Raw genomic sequence first — 19,938 nt, forward strand, 5'->3', positions numbered from 1 at the left:
AGATAATTCTTCAAACTGCCCCCCCCTGTGGAGCGGGAGCGTTTAACAGCAGGGGGGGTCGGGTGCCGAGGATACGAGTGGGAAACTGCGAAAAGCCGCTCATGTTTCCGGGCCCCTCAAAAGGGCCCTACAATGCAGTCGGATCTGATGGATCTTCCCTTGTTTTATGAGACTGCCCTTTTTGTTGAGGCGTTCAAATAAAGATTCCCGATTCTTTCCGTTCCCCGAGAGGCCCGTGTTCACGGGGGTCTGTGAGGATGCACCTCCTCTGATCATATGCACAGGCTGGAGGTACATGGAGCGTGGCTGACTCTTTAGCTTCATCTGACAAACGGTAAGGACTGGCATCACTGGGCCACAGGTGCTGAACACCCAAACCCAGGATTGACTCACCTACCAGGGCAGGATTCTGTCTTTTAACAGCATTTCTAAGTGCTCCCAGCTTTTATGAGGATTATGTGAAGCTGATAATGTGTTTTGCATGACAGGCAAACCAAACACTTGCCGGCAATCTAATTGATGGATGTCAGTGATGTTGAACTGCTGTATTTCATAAAAGCACTGAATTCCAGTCATTGAGAGTCATCTGTATCCTTTGTTATTCTTTAATTTTGTTAAAAAGGCAATTTTAAAAGGATTGGAAACTTCGGGAAAGTTTAAAAGCTTTTCCTCTGAACTTTTGTGGCTCAGTAGGAGGTTGGTAATTGTTTTCGTCTTCCAGCAAAAATGATTTGAGATGATATTCGCAGTTTCTGTTTCATATTCACATTCTTGTCAACAAGCCATCAGAGTAATTCAGGATTTTTAATACAGATATAACTCAAATGTGTGGTCTGCTATGTGCATGTTTTGTAATGTAACCTTTTACACAAATCGCTCAGGATGCAATATTTATTTGCAGTAGGATATTGCTGGAGTTGATTACTGGTTGTTTTTTTTTATCTTTTATAGGTGCTGAGATGGAACTAATATGTTGGATAACTCTGTTTGTATGTGAGACCTTTCTCACCTACGCACAGTTCAATGGCTACAACTGTGACGCAAACCTCCACAGCAGGTTCCCAGGTGAGGAAAAGTGAGAAACGTTTCTTCTTAATTCACTTGCAGGTGCAGTTTATTAGTTCTAATTCATTCAACTATCAATTAACGCACTGTTGTCACAAAACTGGTAAAACTAGGGCAAGTGTTTTTCCAAGTGTCTTTCCAAAAACACAGTTTTTTTTTTTGTTTGCGCTGCAGCGGAGCGAGACATCAGTGTCAGCTGCGGGGTGCAGTCCATCGCCCTGAAGATCAACTTCTGCCCTGTGCTCTTCTCTGGGTACGTGGACACTGACCTGGCCCTCAACGGTCGCCACGGCGACGCCCAGTGCCGGGGTGTTGTCAACAACAGCACCTTCCCCTCCGTGGTCCTCTTCACCATCAGCCTGAACACACTGGAGGTCTGCGGCACTGCCCTAATGGTGAGAGACGGAACTGACAGTGCTAACCACAGAAACAGACAAGAATACCAGCAGCATTACATTACATTGTTGTCATTTAGCAGACACTCTTATCCAGAAAGATTTACATAGGTTACAATATTATTCAGTTATACTGCTGGATATTTACTGAGGCAACTGTGGGTTAAGTACCTTGCATAAGGAAACAGCAGTGGTGCCCTACTGGGGAATCAAACCAGCAACCTTTCAGTCACCAGTCCTGCGCCTTACCACTACAACACCCTGCTACCCAGTCATGTCAGAAGTCAGAAGTTGATCTTCAGTGATAACCCCTGCTTACAGGCAGTGTTTAAGGTACAGGAAGCCCTGCGCAACGCCAGGGTGGGCACTGACAGCTGGTGTCGTCGCTGCTGCAGGTCTCCACAGCGCAGGGGGCCAACGCTTTCGGAAGCCTCTCGCTGGTGCAGATTGGAAATATATCAGGATACGTCGACACTCCAGACCCCCCGGCCACCATCAGCTACCTGCCGGGTCTGCTGTATAAATTTAGCTGCAGCTACCCGCTTGAGTACCTAGTGAACAACACTCAGCTCTCACCGTGAGTTCGCTCATGATTACAGCACTCTCAGCAGACATTCTACCACCCTGCATAGCCCAGGGGTATATTCTGAAAATTAAGGATGTGTTCTGAAGGTATATTGTTAAAAGCAGAGGTGTATCCTGGGGGGATATTGTGAACAGTATTGGTATATTCTAGAGGTATACAGTATATCATAGACTGCAAAATGTAGCAGTTGGTTCAGGAGGCATATTCAGAAAACTACTAGAGCAAGGTTTTACATTAAAATATTAAAAATTGTGCCAAGCTTTAACATCATAATATCCTTTCCATATTTCCTCATAACAGCAGAATAATTTTGCTGTTAATAGGATGGCCTCATGTACAGCTCTTAAGATGAAAATGTTATTTTTCACTTTTCAGCATGATGAAAGTAATTAATTGGATTATATAAAGTCATGACAGTTATAAAATGACTCAAATCGAATATTGATATAATTAAGCCTTCACTACACTACAACACGTTGCTGTGTTGTTTCAATCAGTAACTCAATAGGTATAAATTTAACCTATTGTTAGGGCACAATTCTCAACATAATTCTCAGAATTAGATTGCATATAATTATCACCAATCTTATACTATTGTAACACAAATCAGGTTGAATCGCACTTGTTTCTGGTCTGTTATGATTATGACTGTGTTTCAGCGTTAAGCCGAAGCTGCATGCAAACCTCTCCAAAGCTGTGCACATAAAATTACTAAATAAATTGAACCGCTAATTGCTTTGTTTTTTGTTTCTGTTGTTGTTTTTCCAAGATCATCTGCAGCAATATCTGTGAAAGACAGCAACGGCACTTTCATAAGCACTTTGAATCTGCTCCTTTACAATGTGAGTAAACACATTTATGCATCTCCATATTAAAATTGCAATGTATTTTATTTTGGAATATACAAAACACAGCTACTTTTTCCTTACCATATGTGCATCATACATGCATGTGTAAGGTGCATATTTAGGGTAGTAAATGTTAGACTATCTCTGTGTGAATATTAGACTGGAAATGTAAAATTAATTAAATCATATTGCAAGATTTTTTTTCTTCTTCTTCTTCTCAATTAGCCTTTTCAAAAGCATGGCAGAAATGAGACCAGAAATACAATGTTTTGAGGATTAACAAGAGAAACAATTGGAGAAATGAACAAATTTCTTGTGCAAAGAATATATCCAAGAACTGAAGTCAGGCAAAGATCGGTTATAGAGGAAATACAGTTTTAAAAAGAACAATTTTGGCCCTCACTTTCTCTTCAGACACAGTGCTAACACTAACCAGGATTTTGTAGGTTCTCCTCACAACACTTTCGTGGAAGGCTTTATTGCATTCTTGAGTGCCTCAGTATCTTTGCAGAGAAATTGTTTCTGAAAATGTATCATGGCGCTGTGTAGAGAGCAGAATCTGGAATATGATGGAGAGCAGCACAAACAAGCTTAGAATTACAAAAAGAGCAACTGCAGAAATAAATAAAAGATGGTGTGATAGTCTGGGCTGCGCAAAGGGAAAAATGCCTTTTCTTGAAGGGCACTGAAAACAAGCAGGCAGAAGCCGGCGTGTGCGGCGTGTGCAGCGTGTTTAGGAGAATAACAGGTTCACACGGAACAGGTGGGAAAAGCAGTAAACCGTTGAGATGGTATTGCGAACATATGGAGCACCGGTGAGTAAAAGTATTCTATCAGTTATGAGGCTGGCAATTAACATCGGCTTTAATGCAATCAGCTGTAATAGTTATTAGGTCCCATTTACAAAATTCCCTCCCAGTTTGAGCTTATTCAGGCCAGTGAAGCACATGAAGGATGGCATAGTGCATCTAGGGTAAGAATTCATGGTAATGCTACGGCTGACAAATGGTTATGAATTTCACCCATAACAGCTGGTTAGTAAATCCAGATCCATTGCAGTTTTTGCTGGAGTCTTTGCTGCAATGCACATGCAGTCCTTAATTAAATCTTTTTCAGTTTAACTGCAGCTGCCCTGTAGTGAAAAGAATAGCTAGAAAATGAAACTTGTTTTTCCCTCATTAGATGAAGTAAGAAAGGTTAAATCCGAACCAGATGGAAAAAAACAAGACTAATTTCATACCTGAAAAATTTTCCAGGACTCCAGCTATGTCCAACAGCTGTCAGTCCCAGTGGCTGGACTGACATTAAAGACGCGAGTGTTTGCAGCAGTGAAGGCCACCAACCTGGACAGAAGGTAGCACATTTGTTCTGATATATTTCATAATTTCCTATGCAAATTTATGCTGTATTAGTACTGAGCGGAACTCACCTTCACATTGAAAAAGCTGGACCACATTAAATTCTGCTGCCACTAAGGTCAGTGTTGGAGCAACACAGTCTGGATTCCATCAGTGTACAAAGCGGTTTATCCATAATTCTGAATAATACATGTAATGGATGTCAGCATTTGTTCATTTATTGTTGGTTACTTGCACTACATTATGAGTTCTTTTTTTTTCACTTCGGTAATGTATCAGTAATGAAATGTGCATCACTTGCCAAAATTCATTACTCCACAATTCAGGACAAATCACCAGGGATTGAACGCACGTCCAAGAAAATAAATCAGCACATAATTACTGTACAATATCATACTGCATTTAAGGTTTTTTTTTTCATGACAATAAAGGCCAAAAAATTTTTTTTGAAGAAGTACCTTAATGGATGTACCAGGCATTTGTCCATCTATCCTATAATTATCATCTTCTTGTATATAACCCACTAATGGACACTTTCTAGTGAATGTAGGATAAAACTCCATCTGAAATGACATATAAATGTATAGTATGGAAAATGAGAACACAGACGCAGGCAGGGGAGGGTTACAGAAGGTATCCACTCTACCAAGGGAAGGGAGGCAGTGCTGTGTACAGACCAGAGGCGGCAGCTTTCTGAGCTGGATCAGAGCAGCTCTGTGGAAGCCCCATTCAGACCTACTTCTGCATTTACAGTCCAATCAAACAGCTGCTTTTGTTTCCCAACAGATGGAGCATCCTGATGGACTACTGTTACACCACTCCTTCTGGGAACCCCAGCGATGAACTGCGCTATGACTTGTTCTCTGGGTAGGTCCAAATGTTTCCGTGTCAGGCAGGCCCAATCCTGTCCAATAGGAGAGGCTGACATACTGTACCTCAAAAGCTCATGGTACTGTAAGTGCTGTTGAGGATAATCATAACGGAAGTAACATCACAACTAGAAATATATCTTGGCTTGGAGTTCTAAACCCCACTTTCACCTGTTCATTTTCATTGCTTCGCCCTATCAGGTGTTACAAAGACCCACAGACGACCGTCTTCGAAAATGCAAAGAGCCAAATGGGCCGGTTCTCCTTCGAGGTGTTCCGCTTCGTCAAACACAAGAACCAGAAGATGAGCACGGTGTTCCTGCACTGTGTCACCAAGCTCTGCCGTGCAGACGACTGCTCTCTGCTCATGCCGGTCAGGGTTTTCACCACCTCGCAAAACACATGGAAATATTACTGGCCAAAAATGCTTAATGTAAACATATTACTACAAATATGACCACACACCGCCACATACACACACCCACACACCCACACACACACACACACATTACCACCACCACCAGCTTCTTAAAACAAGTAAATTGTTGCAGATTTGTGGCAGTCGGAAGAAACGGGATGTTTCAGAGGCCAACAGTGACCCAGATCTTGCCTCAGGAAATGCAGTCATAACGGCCGGCCCCATCATCACCAGGAATGGTAGGTTCCTCTGTCTGCCTCCCAAAGCCCTGAGCAGAACATAAAGACATTCCTCCCTTCCTTATCTTTGTGTTGCTGTGCCATTACAACCCTTATTATATTGATGCAACAGTTCAGTTTCAAGTAAGACAGGATAAGCCTTTAGCGCCAATCTGTTTGGAAATGATTTTTGTCGGATCAGTAAGTAAGTTGCACAGCGAAGTAAAAGTTGAGAGAGATGGATTACTCTGTATATACATTACCAGCTTTTTTAAAAATGATTACAATCTTCATGAATTTCCATGGGCATACAGACACACTGAGGCGTGTGCGCACACACACGCACAGACACACACACACACACACACACACACACACACACACACACACACAAAATACACACAGTTAGATGAAAATACATTCCAATTATCACTCATCCACCCACACTTCCTCACTTCAAGCAGAGAAATGATTACGTTCTGGCTTACAAACAGCAGGACTAACATTCCTACACACTCAGGTAAACAAAGTACAAGTGCACTCAGATAATTAATAAATTGCACACAACTTACTGAAGTTATATTAGTTTTATATAATATACATTTTATTGCATTTTGTGCAGCTGAGAGGCAAACCTAAATGAAAATAAGAAAACTGAAGGAGAACTGAAGCCTTACAATAACTGAATCTCCAAATAAAGATTTGGGAGGAGAATGTTCAGACAATCCCCACACAATTAACAAACCCGTCCCATCCGCGAGTATAAAAATCCCACTCAATCCTGCTCAAGTCAGCTGTTCACAGCATCCTTCCTTCTCTCCTCTCCTGCTCCTCTTATTCCTATTCCTTCTACGATGTCCGAATGGATGATCAACAAAATCAGGGTGCAATGTGTTTTTCTGACTCCAGTACCCCTATACCCTCATCGACAGCAATGCTTATGTGTCTCACTAAATAAAATTTCATATCTGCTGAAAGACCGTTTTGGAGTGAATGAATCACTTAGCTTTTGATACTGCTTGAGTACGACATTCACACTGGGTGAAGCCTATGAACAATAGAGGGTTTTTAGCAGATCCACAGACAACAGTCAGTGGCAGTTGTGTCACCTGCTGCAGGCTGTTGACACTGAGGTCCCCTTTTTGTTCTTTGCAGATGGAGCCCCAACCAACAGTGCACAGCCGGGTAAGATTTTTCACTGTGCTGTACACAGCCGTTTAACATTACAGGCAAGATGTCTAATTTATTTTTTATAAATGACATCTTCCATTTTGACCCTGTCAATTCACACTTGTCAAGTCTGTTGTTGCTGTTGGGTAGAAAATAAGCTTTCCAAAAGTGTGAGTGAGTGGGAAACTTCCGGAGCAAAACAAAGTCTGGTTCCAGTAATATAGCTCTGAGCTAATTAGAGATGCCAATCAACATTAAGGTTGATGTCATTATTTTTTGAAGCAGTTCTTATGTGTGTGCGTGTTTTTCATGTGTGTGTATGTGAGTGGGTGTGTGAGTATGTGTGTGTGTGTGTGTGTGTGTGTGTGTGTGTGTGTGTGTGTATGTGAGTGTATGTGTGTGTGTGTGTGTGTGTGTGTGTGTGTATGTATGTGTGTGTATGCGTGTGTGTGTGTGTGTGTGTGTGTGTGTGTGTGTGTATGTATGTGTGTGTGTGTGTGTGTGTGTGTATGTATGTGTGTGTATGCGTGTGTGTGTGTGTGTGTGTGTGTGTGTGTATGTGTGTGTGTGTGTGTGTGTGTGTGTGTGTGTGTGTATGTATGTGTGTGTGTGTGTGTGTGTCCGTGTGTGTGTGTGTGTGTATGTGTGTGTGTGTGTGTGTGTGTGTGTGTGTGTGTGTGTGTGTGTGTGCGTACACATGCCCATTCCCTGTGATCTCCTCTGTGTGCTCCAGCTCCATTAAACAGCCACGTCCTCCATATGGACTGGGTGAGCAGCGCCCTGATCGCAGGCCTGGTGATCCTGGGAGTGATGGCATTCTGCTTATTTACCTTCTCCTTCACCCTGCTCAAGCTGCAGACACTCGGCTCAGGAGCCCTGAAGGAGGGCAGGAAGCCAGACTTTCAGTGACCTCCCATCTCCTGGCCCGGCACACACTCGCACACTGCTGTTTGGCTTTTCGTTTGAGATGATAAAGCTGGACATCATGCTGCACATTCTGCAACTGTATGATCATTCACAGCCCAGAAGAGCCCGATCAGCGATCTGGTGGGAGAGCCATCTAATTGTTAAACCGATGCCACAGGTCGATACAGTTCTAAATGTTGTCATTTTCCTAAGCTTAATATTGCTTTGCTTTCAAATTTAGGAGAGATTAGATTATTATATTCATTTTATAAAGCTGTTTCATTGCCAATGTCAATATTTTCAGAATGACAGGTGAGATGTAGCATTAATTTTGCACCTTAGGTATTTGTTTTGATTTGGTTTTTGCAGGATTTAGCATAATATGATTAATTACACTGAGGGTAATTCATTATTTTTTTACTGAGAAAAGCAGACTCAGGACTGTGAAGAAAATATCTCATTTAAACTTTATTTAAGTTGATATAATGTTTAATCAAGTGATTCTTTATTGCAGTTCTTCTATTAGCATAATTCATTATTAGAGTACAGATCTATGCCTTTATCTCTTTGCTGTAATATCTTTAGGATTATCTTAATTTTTTCTTTATCACAAATGTGTTCATTGAACTTGAATGGCGCTCATGTAAGACTTATCTTTCACTACCTGATCTGGAAGTTGTCATACTTATGTCTTACTTACATGTTTACCGTTTGTACCTTAAAACATACAGATAATGTCCTCATTTTAGTATGCAAAATGTGCTGAATATGAATATGTTGCAGCTGTGAATGGTAAATGGTCATAAAGCTCTTAATGATTACATTTTCAAATGTAGATTTTGAATGCTTGTACAATGATTACCAGTTTCACGCATGTGATTACGCACATTTTGCAAGAGGGAATAGGCTGTGTAATACATTTAAGAACAGATATAGTGTATGTCATATGGTGCTTTAAAATATTTTCATCAGAGAAGAAATAACGTTGACTTTGAAAAATACATATAACTTGAAACTGTTGTAACATTTTTCACCTTTACATTTAGTCATTTAGCAGATGCCCCTTATGCAGAGAGGGTTACAAAAGTGCAGTGTTGCCAAATGAACATACTAACAGTGGACAAACCTCATGTGCTGCTGTAGCACCAGTGCCCTGCAATCACAATGCCCAGGTCTAGTGCCACCAGAAAGTGTTCTATGCAACTATTTTACTTGCTTTCTGTTTTGATAGCCATGCTTGTTTCCAAAGAGCGCCGTTCTGGCTACGCTACAAACCCTAGAAACACTCCCAGCGTGCAGTTTCTTCTCCATACTTCCCCCCATCATGCTCTGGGTCTGTGGAATACCAGCCATCCTCTCTGACCTGGCAGGAACGGTATTCTCACACCAACCAAGTGTTAATTTAAAAAATTATGCCAAATCTGCCCAAGTAACCACAGTTGGTGCAAGCGTGCAAGGGCGTGGCTTTACCCATCTGCTGTAACTGTAAACATTTTTTTTTACTCAGGCTGAGCAAACGAAAAGGAAGAGCGGAATAAAAAAAAAAGAAAGTGCAGATAAACACATATGCAGGTATGAACTGGGAACTGTATCATATAACACAGATTTATGGCCATTATTTTATGAAAAGATTTAAAGTTGCTCTAGCATCATGCCATTAAGCAACCCTGTGGGAGCATGATTTCAGCTTTTACTGTGAAATATTGTCTTTTATTATTGTTGAATTTGAGATTCCAATTCCAAATGTATTGCGTTTATTATACACTTAAGTGACGTTTAAAGGAGCTGTCCTGGCACGTCATCTTCCGTTTGAATTCGTCCCTTCACGCCAGTCAGATGAGCTGAAACTTTGGAGGATGCGGCTATCCTTTTCACTAAAGGAAGCTGATCTGCAGTGCACACACACACACACACACCACAGGGCTGTGAAACATGTGAAACAATGGGTAAAAGAAGCGTACCTAGTTGAGAATTCAGTTTTCATTCAGAGCGATCAAAACTCTGTGCAGTTTTATCTACTCCAATCAGTTCTTCACCAAAACTCAAGACAATAGGATGGAATTTCAGCTTGCGACTCACGGGGCTGATCGGTCTGTGGAGCAGTGACTGCAGGCAGTGATACTGGGTTGAGATGGGAGGGTTTCGCTAGCCCCCTACTGATGGGACCTTAAAAACAGGTCCCATGAACCAAACCTACAGACCGTTCTTCTGTCCTTGTATCTGGGATATACAGCTCGTGCCATGACCTGCACGCATACTGAAGTAATCCAGGCCAGGACTGCAAATACTGTCAGCCCAGAGGCCTGCAGTTGAGTGACAGATTCGTTACTCAAATACTGTGTCTCTCACATGAGCTACAGCAGGTCATCAAAGCAGACCAGCGAACCAATGGGGTCACAGTCTTTGAATATTTCCATGGACAACAACATGTCAAAAAATGACTATATAGTTAGGAATGTTGTCAGTTGTTAGCTGATACCATTCCTAAATGAACAGACATTTACGGTCAACCATCTCCCTGCTTAATCATTAGGAGGCTGTTTAACAAGTAGCCCTTGGGCAACAATGATAAATGCTGAAGCATAACTTGCATTCCTGATGTCACAGATGGAAATCTGACACAGGTTTCGAGGTTTTTTCAAGTTCAGTCACGTTTTCCCAGAAGAAGGCTGTGTTTTTCACCAATAATACCTTACAGACGGAGAGACAGCACAGTCATGCAGTGACTAGTCATGCAGTCTAACTATCAGGTGAATTCCCACCGGACAGTTGTGCTGTTTTAGTCCCTGTAAATCTCATGTGGCCAGCAGGAAACACACACGCAACTGCAGATGTTTGACAGACAAGGTCTATACACGACTACACAACATATATCATTTTCTACAAAGTAAGAGGAAGAATCCATGCGGGGATTACCCAAGATAGTCTGCTTGTGAGCGATGTGTGTGAAGTTCATCTTGATTCAATAGATTCTCTTTTTTTCCCCATTCTGTATCATGTAACAGCTAGTAAAACATTAACCTCAAGGACAGAAACCTCTGTGACAACAGTGCTGATTCAGAGAACATCTGAAAAATGCCAAGGTGCTCTCGCTGCCTTCAGCCATGAAATCCAACAGCTAGCCTGCACAGCGGTAACATGCCGGGCAGGCAGACTCGGGTCCTCGGATCTGCAGATCTGCAGCACTGGTGCAGGAAAACGTGCAGTTCAGCAGGAACATGCAGACAGGACACAAGAAAAAAAAAAAAGATTTTTAACTCACTAAATCAACTCAATGCGTGACAGGGGACTTAGCCTACTCTCATTCGCTGTGCACTACACAGCCATGAGTGATGAACTCTCAGGCTGTTGGACATCGCTTTATTGTGGCTCCTGGTAAACTTGTCTCTGCCTTCAGTCCCAGCCATGACACTGTATGGACATTAAAGAAGAACAAGACCTGAGCTGATTGAAACAGTTACTCTTTATCAGTGTCTGTGTTATACACTGGAATACGGAGGTCCTGCTTACGCTGAACTATGTGCTGGAATGTTGAGTTCCTGTTCATTCTGAACTATTTGCTGGAACGTGGAGTTCCTGTTTACACTGGAGTGTGGTATTTCTCAGAGTCACTACTTATATATCAGCCACCTCCAGTTACCTTGGTCTCTCAGTATATTTTTGGCTCTATTTATTTGGTAGACACTCGTCCAGAGGGGCTGGCAGGCCAAGATGCATCAGTACCTGCAATAATGAACAACAGCGAGTGCTGAATATGTCAGGCCACATTAGAGCAAAATCGTCGGTGCGGCATGTGCTCCAGTATCAAACAACTGCTTTCCCTGCTGTACCCAGGCCATGTCTGGTCTTGCAAATCACAAGGATGTTATGCAAATTAGAGGGTGTGTGTGTGTGTGTGCATGTGTGCAAGTGTGCATGTCTGGGTGACGTTTATCAGTGCGATGGGTCTGGCCCTCGGGTTGAACTCTAGCTTATGGTGGGAGATCACAGCACATGCTTCATGCCACAGACTTGTGGAAGCTGCTTTGTGGAGTTTCGCCCAGATCAAGAGCTTGCGGGCTCAGTCTCACAGATGGCTTCGGCAGGCTGCTGCAGTGGAGTTGCCTCATATGGATATGATGCATTCTGTTCATTTGCATGTGAGTTAAACAATATAACCTCGGTTACTGGTGATGTAATTTGCCTTGAGGCCAGACACCTGTCACACAGAGCAAGCACGTGAGAGAAGCAGCAGAATTAGCCAATCAGAACTGCTCATTTTCAACAATAAACTCAACTATAAACTCCCTTTCCCATGGCTCTGTAATCGATAATAACTTATGGTTTCCCGGTACGCTTACCTCAAACTGACTAAACATGAATAATAAATGCAATCATTGTCAAGCCTACTTCAGAGCAAGCAATGACACTTAAATGGAGCATGCAGTAATCTTAAACTTTCTGCTTCAACTGAAATTCATAAGAACATAAAAGGGCATTATCTTTTTTGGTTTGATATCACACTTTTCTGCAGGAATTCCATTAAATGCAATCACAATGTTTTACCCTCATCTGTACCCACTTCAAAAAGATACCATCTTAAAGCAACAGTGGTGCTTTTTCAATGTAGGATTTCTGTCATTTTAGGAAGTACCACTAGAGGGCAGGCTTGTCATTCCCCACTTCCTAAATTGTGACGGAACCTCGAGGATCACGGGACAGCCATCAGCGGGGTAAAGAGCAAGCAGAAGCAGTGAATTTACACTTGCATGTTTGCTTGCAGTGTCCTTACCACTTACCAAATTAAGTGTGACGTGCCGAGTACAGTCCAAGCTTAGTGCAGCCCAGAGTAGTAACACCTGAGTTTCACCTGAGGCATAGGTGTGTTCTCATGTTTTTCACTGTTCACTACTATAGTTTTCTCATTAGTCTCCAATCACAGAACCGTTTTATGAGCCATTTAATTATTTAATCAATGGTTTTATCAGTCATTCAGCCAGTCGCTCGGTAAAACTAAGTTTAGAGCCCTTTGTAATGAGATTGAGATTGAACGCTGTGTTTGTTATGTTTGTTAGGTTAATGCATCTGTGACCACGCCTTTAATCAATCTCGTAAAACTGTCAACAAAGAGAAACTTTGCCAAAAAGGCAATACACACCCTACTGTCTCTACATGCAGTACACAGGAGAAAACTGTTCCTATGAAATCCCCTCCCCCCCAGCCCTCAGGTACAGTACCGTCACAGCCCTCGTATGCCTGGAAGCAGACCTACAGATCTGCCGCACGCACCCCACATCCGTGCTGCAGGCTTCACTGAGGCCGTCCTACCCACAGTACTGCGTCAGCGTCAGGTGTACGCTCTGCGTGCTCTACCCCGGAACTGCGTTAACGACGGGAGGAGAGAGAGTGTCGATCGAGCCACGGAGAAACATTAATGCCACATCGACCGAGATTGTGGATTGCTGTACTTATTGACTGAATGTTGTGCAGACAGCCCTGGAGAGGACTCACCTGCCGGCTGCTGGTTCTGCAGCTGGTCACGCTGCCATTAACCACTAAAAACCAGCACTTATTCGCTGCTTCGCATACTGAGCATATTTCTCCTTTAATTTCCTGACCCATCAAATAATCCCTCAATTTTATGCAAATGCGACTTCAGAGCTTAATTTCTGTTTGGGAACGGAAAGTGGGCATTTTAGAAAACTCATCGACTTTCAATATTTCAAAAAAACCGTGTAAGGCCTTTTGTGTAGATGGTAGCAATTTCCCCGGCTTTGATTACGAGCTACAAGGCTGAATGGCTGCGTAATGCAGTGTGAACACCCAGGCTCCATAAACACAGGATTGCTACCTGCATGCCACAGAACAAAGAGCCGTTATTTGCTCAAGCCTGTCATTTAGGTATGAAAGGAAAATGCCTGTTGTTTTCTCTGACTTAATTAATCACTGCCATTTCGGGACATAATACCATTTCGTTGTGACAAGTTGCCGCATTTATTGCCTATGTAATGGCAGCTCTGATAATATTATTAATTGCCAATTTACTGGAGCAACCAGGCATGACTCTTTTAAGATTTGGAGATGCAAGGTCTTCTTCTCTCATAGCAACAATGGGTGACCAAAAAAGTTGCATCAACTTAACTTAAAGTCAATACTTAGCACAGCAAGGAGTGAGAGGCATGCCATGCTTCTAAGTGCTGGCACTCTGTATACGTGTCTGAATAAATATTCCTTCCTCCAAGACGTTCTGATATCTCTGCGGCGTGGAGTATCAAATGTATACTCAGAGCTCAAGATATCACGCTGGGAAAGTTTTAGCAAGTATTATTAGCAGTCCGCCATTGCCTTGCAAACAAAGCTGTTTATGCTATGTACCTGGGTAATTAAATTTCATTTCTGCTGCGCCTTGAGTCACAGCTTATACTGACTGGGGCTCCATTTCCAAACAGTTTGAATCCCTGACCCTTTAAAAGAAGGCAAACCACTGAGCAAAGCATAAGAATATCAAACACCAACTGCATCTGGAGGCAGAATGATGAATATTTCAGACTTAATGGAAAAAAAAAGAAACCGTAGAAATATAGACTGGATTCTACCGCATGGGGTTTGCTGAAGAATTTGCATGTAAATAGTTTACCACTCTCTTGAACTCTACCAGTCTTAGGTATATTGGCATTTACTCACATTCTGATGTGGTGTCTACAACACAGCCACAGACAACATTTGCATTGTTTTTTACGCTTTTAAATTGTTGAATTGTTGTGTCCTGAACTGTGTACAGAGCGTTTGTTTTTTTTTTATTCCTTAGGGTAAAAATTCCAGCCCTGATGCTCATCTCCTTGCCAAAACCGCGGTGACGAATCCGCTGTTATATTTTAGAGAGGTTTGTGTCATTGGTGCTCCCACCTCTCGGATGGAAGTGCTAATCAGGCTATTAATAGGACTCCATTCAGGATGCAGTGGGAATGCGCAGTACACCCACCCACCCGCACAGGTCACCAAAAGCAAAAGCCCACACTAAATGCGCTAAGCAATTAGGATATGACAGGCATATTAATCCACGATGAAAGGCTCAGATAATGTGCCGTGTTAACAGTGTGTGTGACATTAGGCCTCTGATCATCTCCCCACAGCCGTTAAAACTTTGTACTTCTGCCCATGGTCTGAAACTGCTCATTCAGTCATTTGGGGGCTTATCCTTGGCTTGGCTCTTTGCTGAGCACAAGCTGTGGAACGGGATAGAATGGCCAAGGTGTTAGACAGGCAAAAAATGCTGAGCAAACATGTAGGTGTTGCCCTGTGCTGTTCAATGTATTACCCTTCCATGGCCCTTCCCCCTTCCCCAGCGGCAAACCCGTTACAATCGCTATGGGCTCGTGTTTGACAAGATAAATTAAATTCCATTACAAAGACAGACAGTGTGGCCTGAACAGGAGAACAAAAGCATAAAAAAACAACAACAAGGAGGCCTAAATCAATGGCAACAGCCAGGATATTGTGGGCGTAAGAGTCCTGCGCTGATTCAAACCTAACTGGCGTGATTGCATGTTTACAGCAGAACCACATCGTTCTTTGAATGAGTATCCATTGTCATCAAACAATGGTATGAATGATTGGTTGCTGATTTGGTGAAACAATACAGAGTTGTGTGCCCCAGTTATTTATTTGCGAAACCAATGGCTATCGCAGTGAGTTGGATGTCCACAGGTAGTCGTTACCCAGAGAATAGCCTGCCCCTGTTTTATTCATGGGTTGCAGGGCTACTCGGTGGCTCTCTTTTTAATTTTGATTTCAGTTGTATTCAGATTTTTTTGCTTTAATGTTATGAATGAGGCCCATGATAAGAGAGTACATCCTGAAATCTGTATGACCAGCAGCAATAAAGCCTTTAAACATGCTGGGTTCCAACCCTGTACACATTTCTGACGTTTTTGATGATACACCGCATTGAGACACGGTGTATCATGTGACCCTACCTTTGCGACACAGTGTGTCTTGTGACCCTGCCTTTGTGACACAGTGTGTCTTGTGACCCTGCCTTTGTGACATAGTGTGTCATGTGACACTCTGCATCATTGTTGAGAGTGGGGCTGTAATTAAACACACCAAACAAGTGAAACAGAATCAGCTGGTGCTGTAAGGAAAGGAAGCCACACTGGTTGGAGGTGCAGACCAGGTATAAATATACCATGTATAGACTATCAGCCTGGGAACTGGCACGTCCAACTAATCACTTCCCATGGGTTCCATCTGCAAATACTTAAGGACTTTTGAACAAAAAAACTATGAATTCAAACTTCCGATTAGATATACATGTTAAGTGAAATCCTGTTTTGGAATTACAGTTTGTACATCAGGTTTGTTTCGTCACGACACCGCTATGCTTGTGCTTACGCAATCCTCCGATATGCGCATGTAACGGGTGGGACCTTGTGTTGTGTCTAATTAGGTGTTACGGGGGTCAGCAAGTGAGCAAGTTTCCAACCTGGGTTCTCACTGCTCACTGCCAACCCCTTACAGCCAGCGTCGTTGCCAGTTGAGCTAAAGTCAAATTGCCCCTAGCCCATCGGCAACAACGCTACTTAACCAAGTCTCAGGGAGCGACGTAACCGCTGCAGCCACTCGACTACCTGCTACCCCACAGGCTTTAGGCAGAGCTCACACGAGCTATTCAATTCAGCTCTGCTACACTCACAGGCGCCCAATAGCGTTTTTTCTCACTACCAGTCACATGGTGCACCACACTGAAGTGAGCACCCATTGGAGGATAGGCAATACTCCACTGATATCAACTGACCAACTCACAGGTGCCTGACAAATCATAGGATGCCTGAGAGCCGTTAGACAAGTAAACCTGACCTGCCAACCCCTATTCCTGGAATAACGAAGCCAGTTTTCTCTACCTCTGTGGAACTGCACCATCTGAGTCACTCAGGAGTCCCATAAATGATCATTTTAAAGCAAAGTACCGGTGGGTCTTCAGAGGAAACTGCTAGGCGCTTTTTATTATTTAAATGTTGTTATTAGGCAAAACCTCCTGTGAAATTTCTCCTTCTTCCTATTATTTCCATGCAGGAATTATGGTTATGACTGACTATAAATGATAAAAAGGCATCCTTCAGCAAATCAGTGTGCAAATATGCCTCCAAGCACTGTGGTACTGTGTATGTTAACAGTGATTAATATGGAATACTTCTGATACATGAATAACTTCATTCATAAAAAAAAAAATGTACACTATTACATTCATTTTTTTTGTTGTTTTTAATCCATATGTTCATATTTCATTGAAACAAACATAATTTTCAGCATGCTTCTTCTAAAAAGCAACAACATGGAACCTAGAGAAATGTGATTAATATGTGTTCTTAATTTCTCTACAGCGTATTGATTTGGGCATGGCAAAAAAGTCAACGAACTGCAGTAAAGCTCAATTTTAATTACAGCTATTGTAATTGCATTCACAGAGAAGGAGATCGGATGTGTCTGGGAACAAATGAGCTTTGGCAAATGGCTTTTTAATGCCCCCTTTTAATGTGTTTATAGCTTTTCTCTCCTCTTATAAACAAGGGTTTTATAAGTCATTTTATTTTATTTTTTTTAAGATCCAGGTGGGTAATAGCACCACGCAATCTTTTCCCCTCCGGAGTCTGCATCGACTTTCATGCCATCTGATTACGGAGAGCAAATTTAAGGACAGGAGAAACAGTAATGGCAGACAACTGCTGGAATTAAATATCTTTGCGATTCACAGAGCCAGACCGATTGAAGCCATCAATCCAGAGCCGTGCGCGGCACAGTTTGTTTGTAAGCATTTTTCATAATGTGCTTCCAAGTTTCAGTTGCGTCAAAGAAAAATTGAGTGTTGGCCCAGAAAGGCTTATTTCAGTGAAGGGTTTGTTGTTGTTGTCGTCGTCGTTGTTGTTTTCATGATGTGCTGTCTTATATAAGGCTGTGAGTGAGAGTGAGACAGGACTGTGTAATCCGAAATAAAAGCGTGGTGTGAAGCCACTGACTGTTTATAGTGCTGTAGGCAGAAGCAGAACAGTAGTGTTAGCCCGGCTCCCACTCCCCTGATGGTGAGTCAGACACTGGCAGGTTTGGCTTACCTTGTGACCAATGTGAAGGGAATACAGATGGCCAAGAATACCTGCCTTTAATCTTGGAAGTTCTCATCGCTCTCCCTCTCCCACGGCGTCCCGCCAAGCGCAGAGAATAGACACCTTGTTCAATTAAGAATATATAAAGAAATAAATAAAATACGAGCCAAATGACCGCTAAACCAACGTCCTTAGATGGTAGTCCATGGAACTCTGGAAACAAACTCACTGTGTTGTGAGTCTATGACGATGTGACAACTTCCAGTGAATAACTCCCCCCCACAAGGTGTTGCTGGTGACACATACACACACAAGTTATAAATGGTTCTCATATTGTACTTTTGTACGTGTTAAAATTACCTCACTTAGCTGTACCCTGACATCTTTTGACCCCGACCTTATGCCGAGACACACTTCATTCTTCATTTGAAGTAAGTTACATAACCCGTGTCATTTCACCATATTTAAAGCAAGGACCTCATTCTGCTGCTGTGCATCCAAACACAGTTATAGTCTGTGTTAGTACAAAGATGATAGGGATTGTCTTGGTGTTCGCTTTAAGTTTGGTAAACAGCTCAAAGTTATTCAAAAGCACATGTAATTACATGGACTGAAAGCATGTGTACCACATTACTAACTACAACAGTACGTGCACATCCAGTAGTTACAGAATAGTTGTTGTAGTGCAGTTAGATGAGTGCATTTTTCGCTTCTCAGCAGGCTTGGAAAGGAATGCATTTTCTGACAAAATAATTTAATGTGGTTGTCAATGTGTCTTTTCCCCGACAGTTACAGCGCGTTTTATATTTGCCGTTTTATAACACTGTGTCTTCCCTGAGGGAGTATCCAGTCTCCTCCCTCTGGTTGGGAAATAAAAGACGCAGTGCTAAACGGAAAAGTTTACTGAAGCTGTCCGGAGGATCGTAAGCAGACCTGATTCACAGGCCTCTAGTGCCACCCCATCCCTGGGGGTTATTCCTCTGTCTGGGCTCTCTCGGGGAGCTCCATCACCCCATTTCTGGGGTTAATTCCTCTTTCAGGGTACTCTCAGCAAGCTCCAGTATCCCATTGCTGGGGTTCATTCCTCTGTCCAAGTCTTCTGAGCGAGCTCTGTCATCCCAGTGCTGGGTCTCTTTCCTCTTTCCAGTCCCTCAGAGTGAGCTCCATCGCCTCATTTCTGGGGTTCATTCGCTCCTCCAGTTCCTGTGAGCTCTGTGAGCTCATTACTGGGATTCATCTCTCTCTCTCCAGGCCCTGTGAGCGAGATCCCCTTGGTTTCTCCCTGCTTCAGGTTGCCGTAACCACATTCGGATTCCGATGGCCAGGTGTGAGACGGAGGCGCGCCTCTCTGCCGCGATGCGTTTGAAATCGGCGCTGGAGACCTGCAAGTCTTCTTTGGCATGCTCACCAACATCCTCCTCAGCCTCAACAGTGCCTCTGTCTGCACCGGAGCGAGAGATTCAGGGGCCTCAGACAGAGACAGACAGCAACGTGGGCGTCTGTCTGCTGCTCTGAAGCGAAAATGTGAAATGAGAACACAGCAACTGAATGCATGAATAAGCTACCCCCCCCCCCCCCCCCCACACCCTCCCCCTCCCCCCCCCACACCCTCCCCCTCCCCCAGTAATTTCACTTCAGAGGGATGGTGCAGAGATCACTGCATGGAGGAGCCTTTTGTCTGTCAATTAAAGATACGGTACTCAGAGGAAGCACACAGAGCACCAGCAAATGGTCCCAGTAAACGTGCATTTATATGCAGACGTCTTTTTCTCTCCGTGTCACATGCTTCAGCGGCGAGGCGTCGCAGGAACAAAGCACGCTTATCGCCATGCACGCTTACGCAGCGGCGGCTGCAGGCTGCGTTTTGCATCCATTGCATTACGGGAATCGATTACAGCACCTGAACGAGTGACGGGATGCACGGAGTGTGTGGCCACACAGCCTGTCCCCGGGGGGGGGGTGGGTGGGGGTGGGGGGGGGCAGCGGAGAGAGTTCAACATCAGATAATACGAAGCCGAGACCCATG

General features: G+C 43.2%; 1 protein-coding gene across 1 annotated transcript; it reads left to right on the forward strand.

Moving 5' to 3' along the window:
* The first annotated feature begins 956 nt into the window (after positions 1-956).
* On the forward strand, positions 957-19,427 carry LOC118783836 (zona pellucida-like domain-containing protein 1). The gene is made up of 13 exons (XM_036537794.1): positions 957-1,065; positions 1,240-1,460; positions 1,856-2,037; positions 2,816-2,888; positions 4,151-4,248; positions 5,039-5,119; positions 5,323-5,494; positions 5,673-5,778; positions 6,913-6,942; positions 7,661-7,832; positions 16,262-16,280; positions 19,060-19,117; positions 19,204-19,427. Exons 1-13 carry the CDS (start codon positions 960-962, stop codon positions 19,425-19,427), a joined length of 1,542 nt encoding a protein of 513 aa, XP_036393687.1. The 5' UTR covers positions 957-959.
* The last annotated feature ends 511 nt before the right edge of the window (positions 19,428-19,938 follow it).

The sequence above is a fragment of the Megalops cyprinoides genome, chromosome 9 (assembly GCF_013368585.1).
Source record: "Megalops cyprinoides isolate fMegCyp1 chromosome 9, fMegCyp1.pri, whole genome shotgun sequence".
Lineage (NCBI taxonomy): Eukaryota > Metazoa > Chordata > Actinopteri > Elopiformes > Megalopidae > Megalops > Megalops cyprinoides.

Excerpts from the sequence above, each read along its gene's own strand:
- LOC118783836 (XM_036537794.1), top strand. The coding sequence starts at position 960 with ATGGAACTAATATGTTGGATAACTCTGTTTGTATGTGAGACCTTTCTC. Across the intron at positions 2,038-2,815 it reads AACAACACTCAGCTCTCACC|ATCATCTGCAGCAATATCTG; the intron begins GTGAGTTCGCTC and ends TGTTTTTCCAAG. Across the intron at positions 2,889-4,150 it reads TGAATCTGCTCCTTTACAAT|GACTCCAGCTATGTCCAACA; the intron begins GTGAGTAAACAC and ends AAAATTTTCCAG.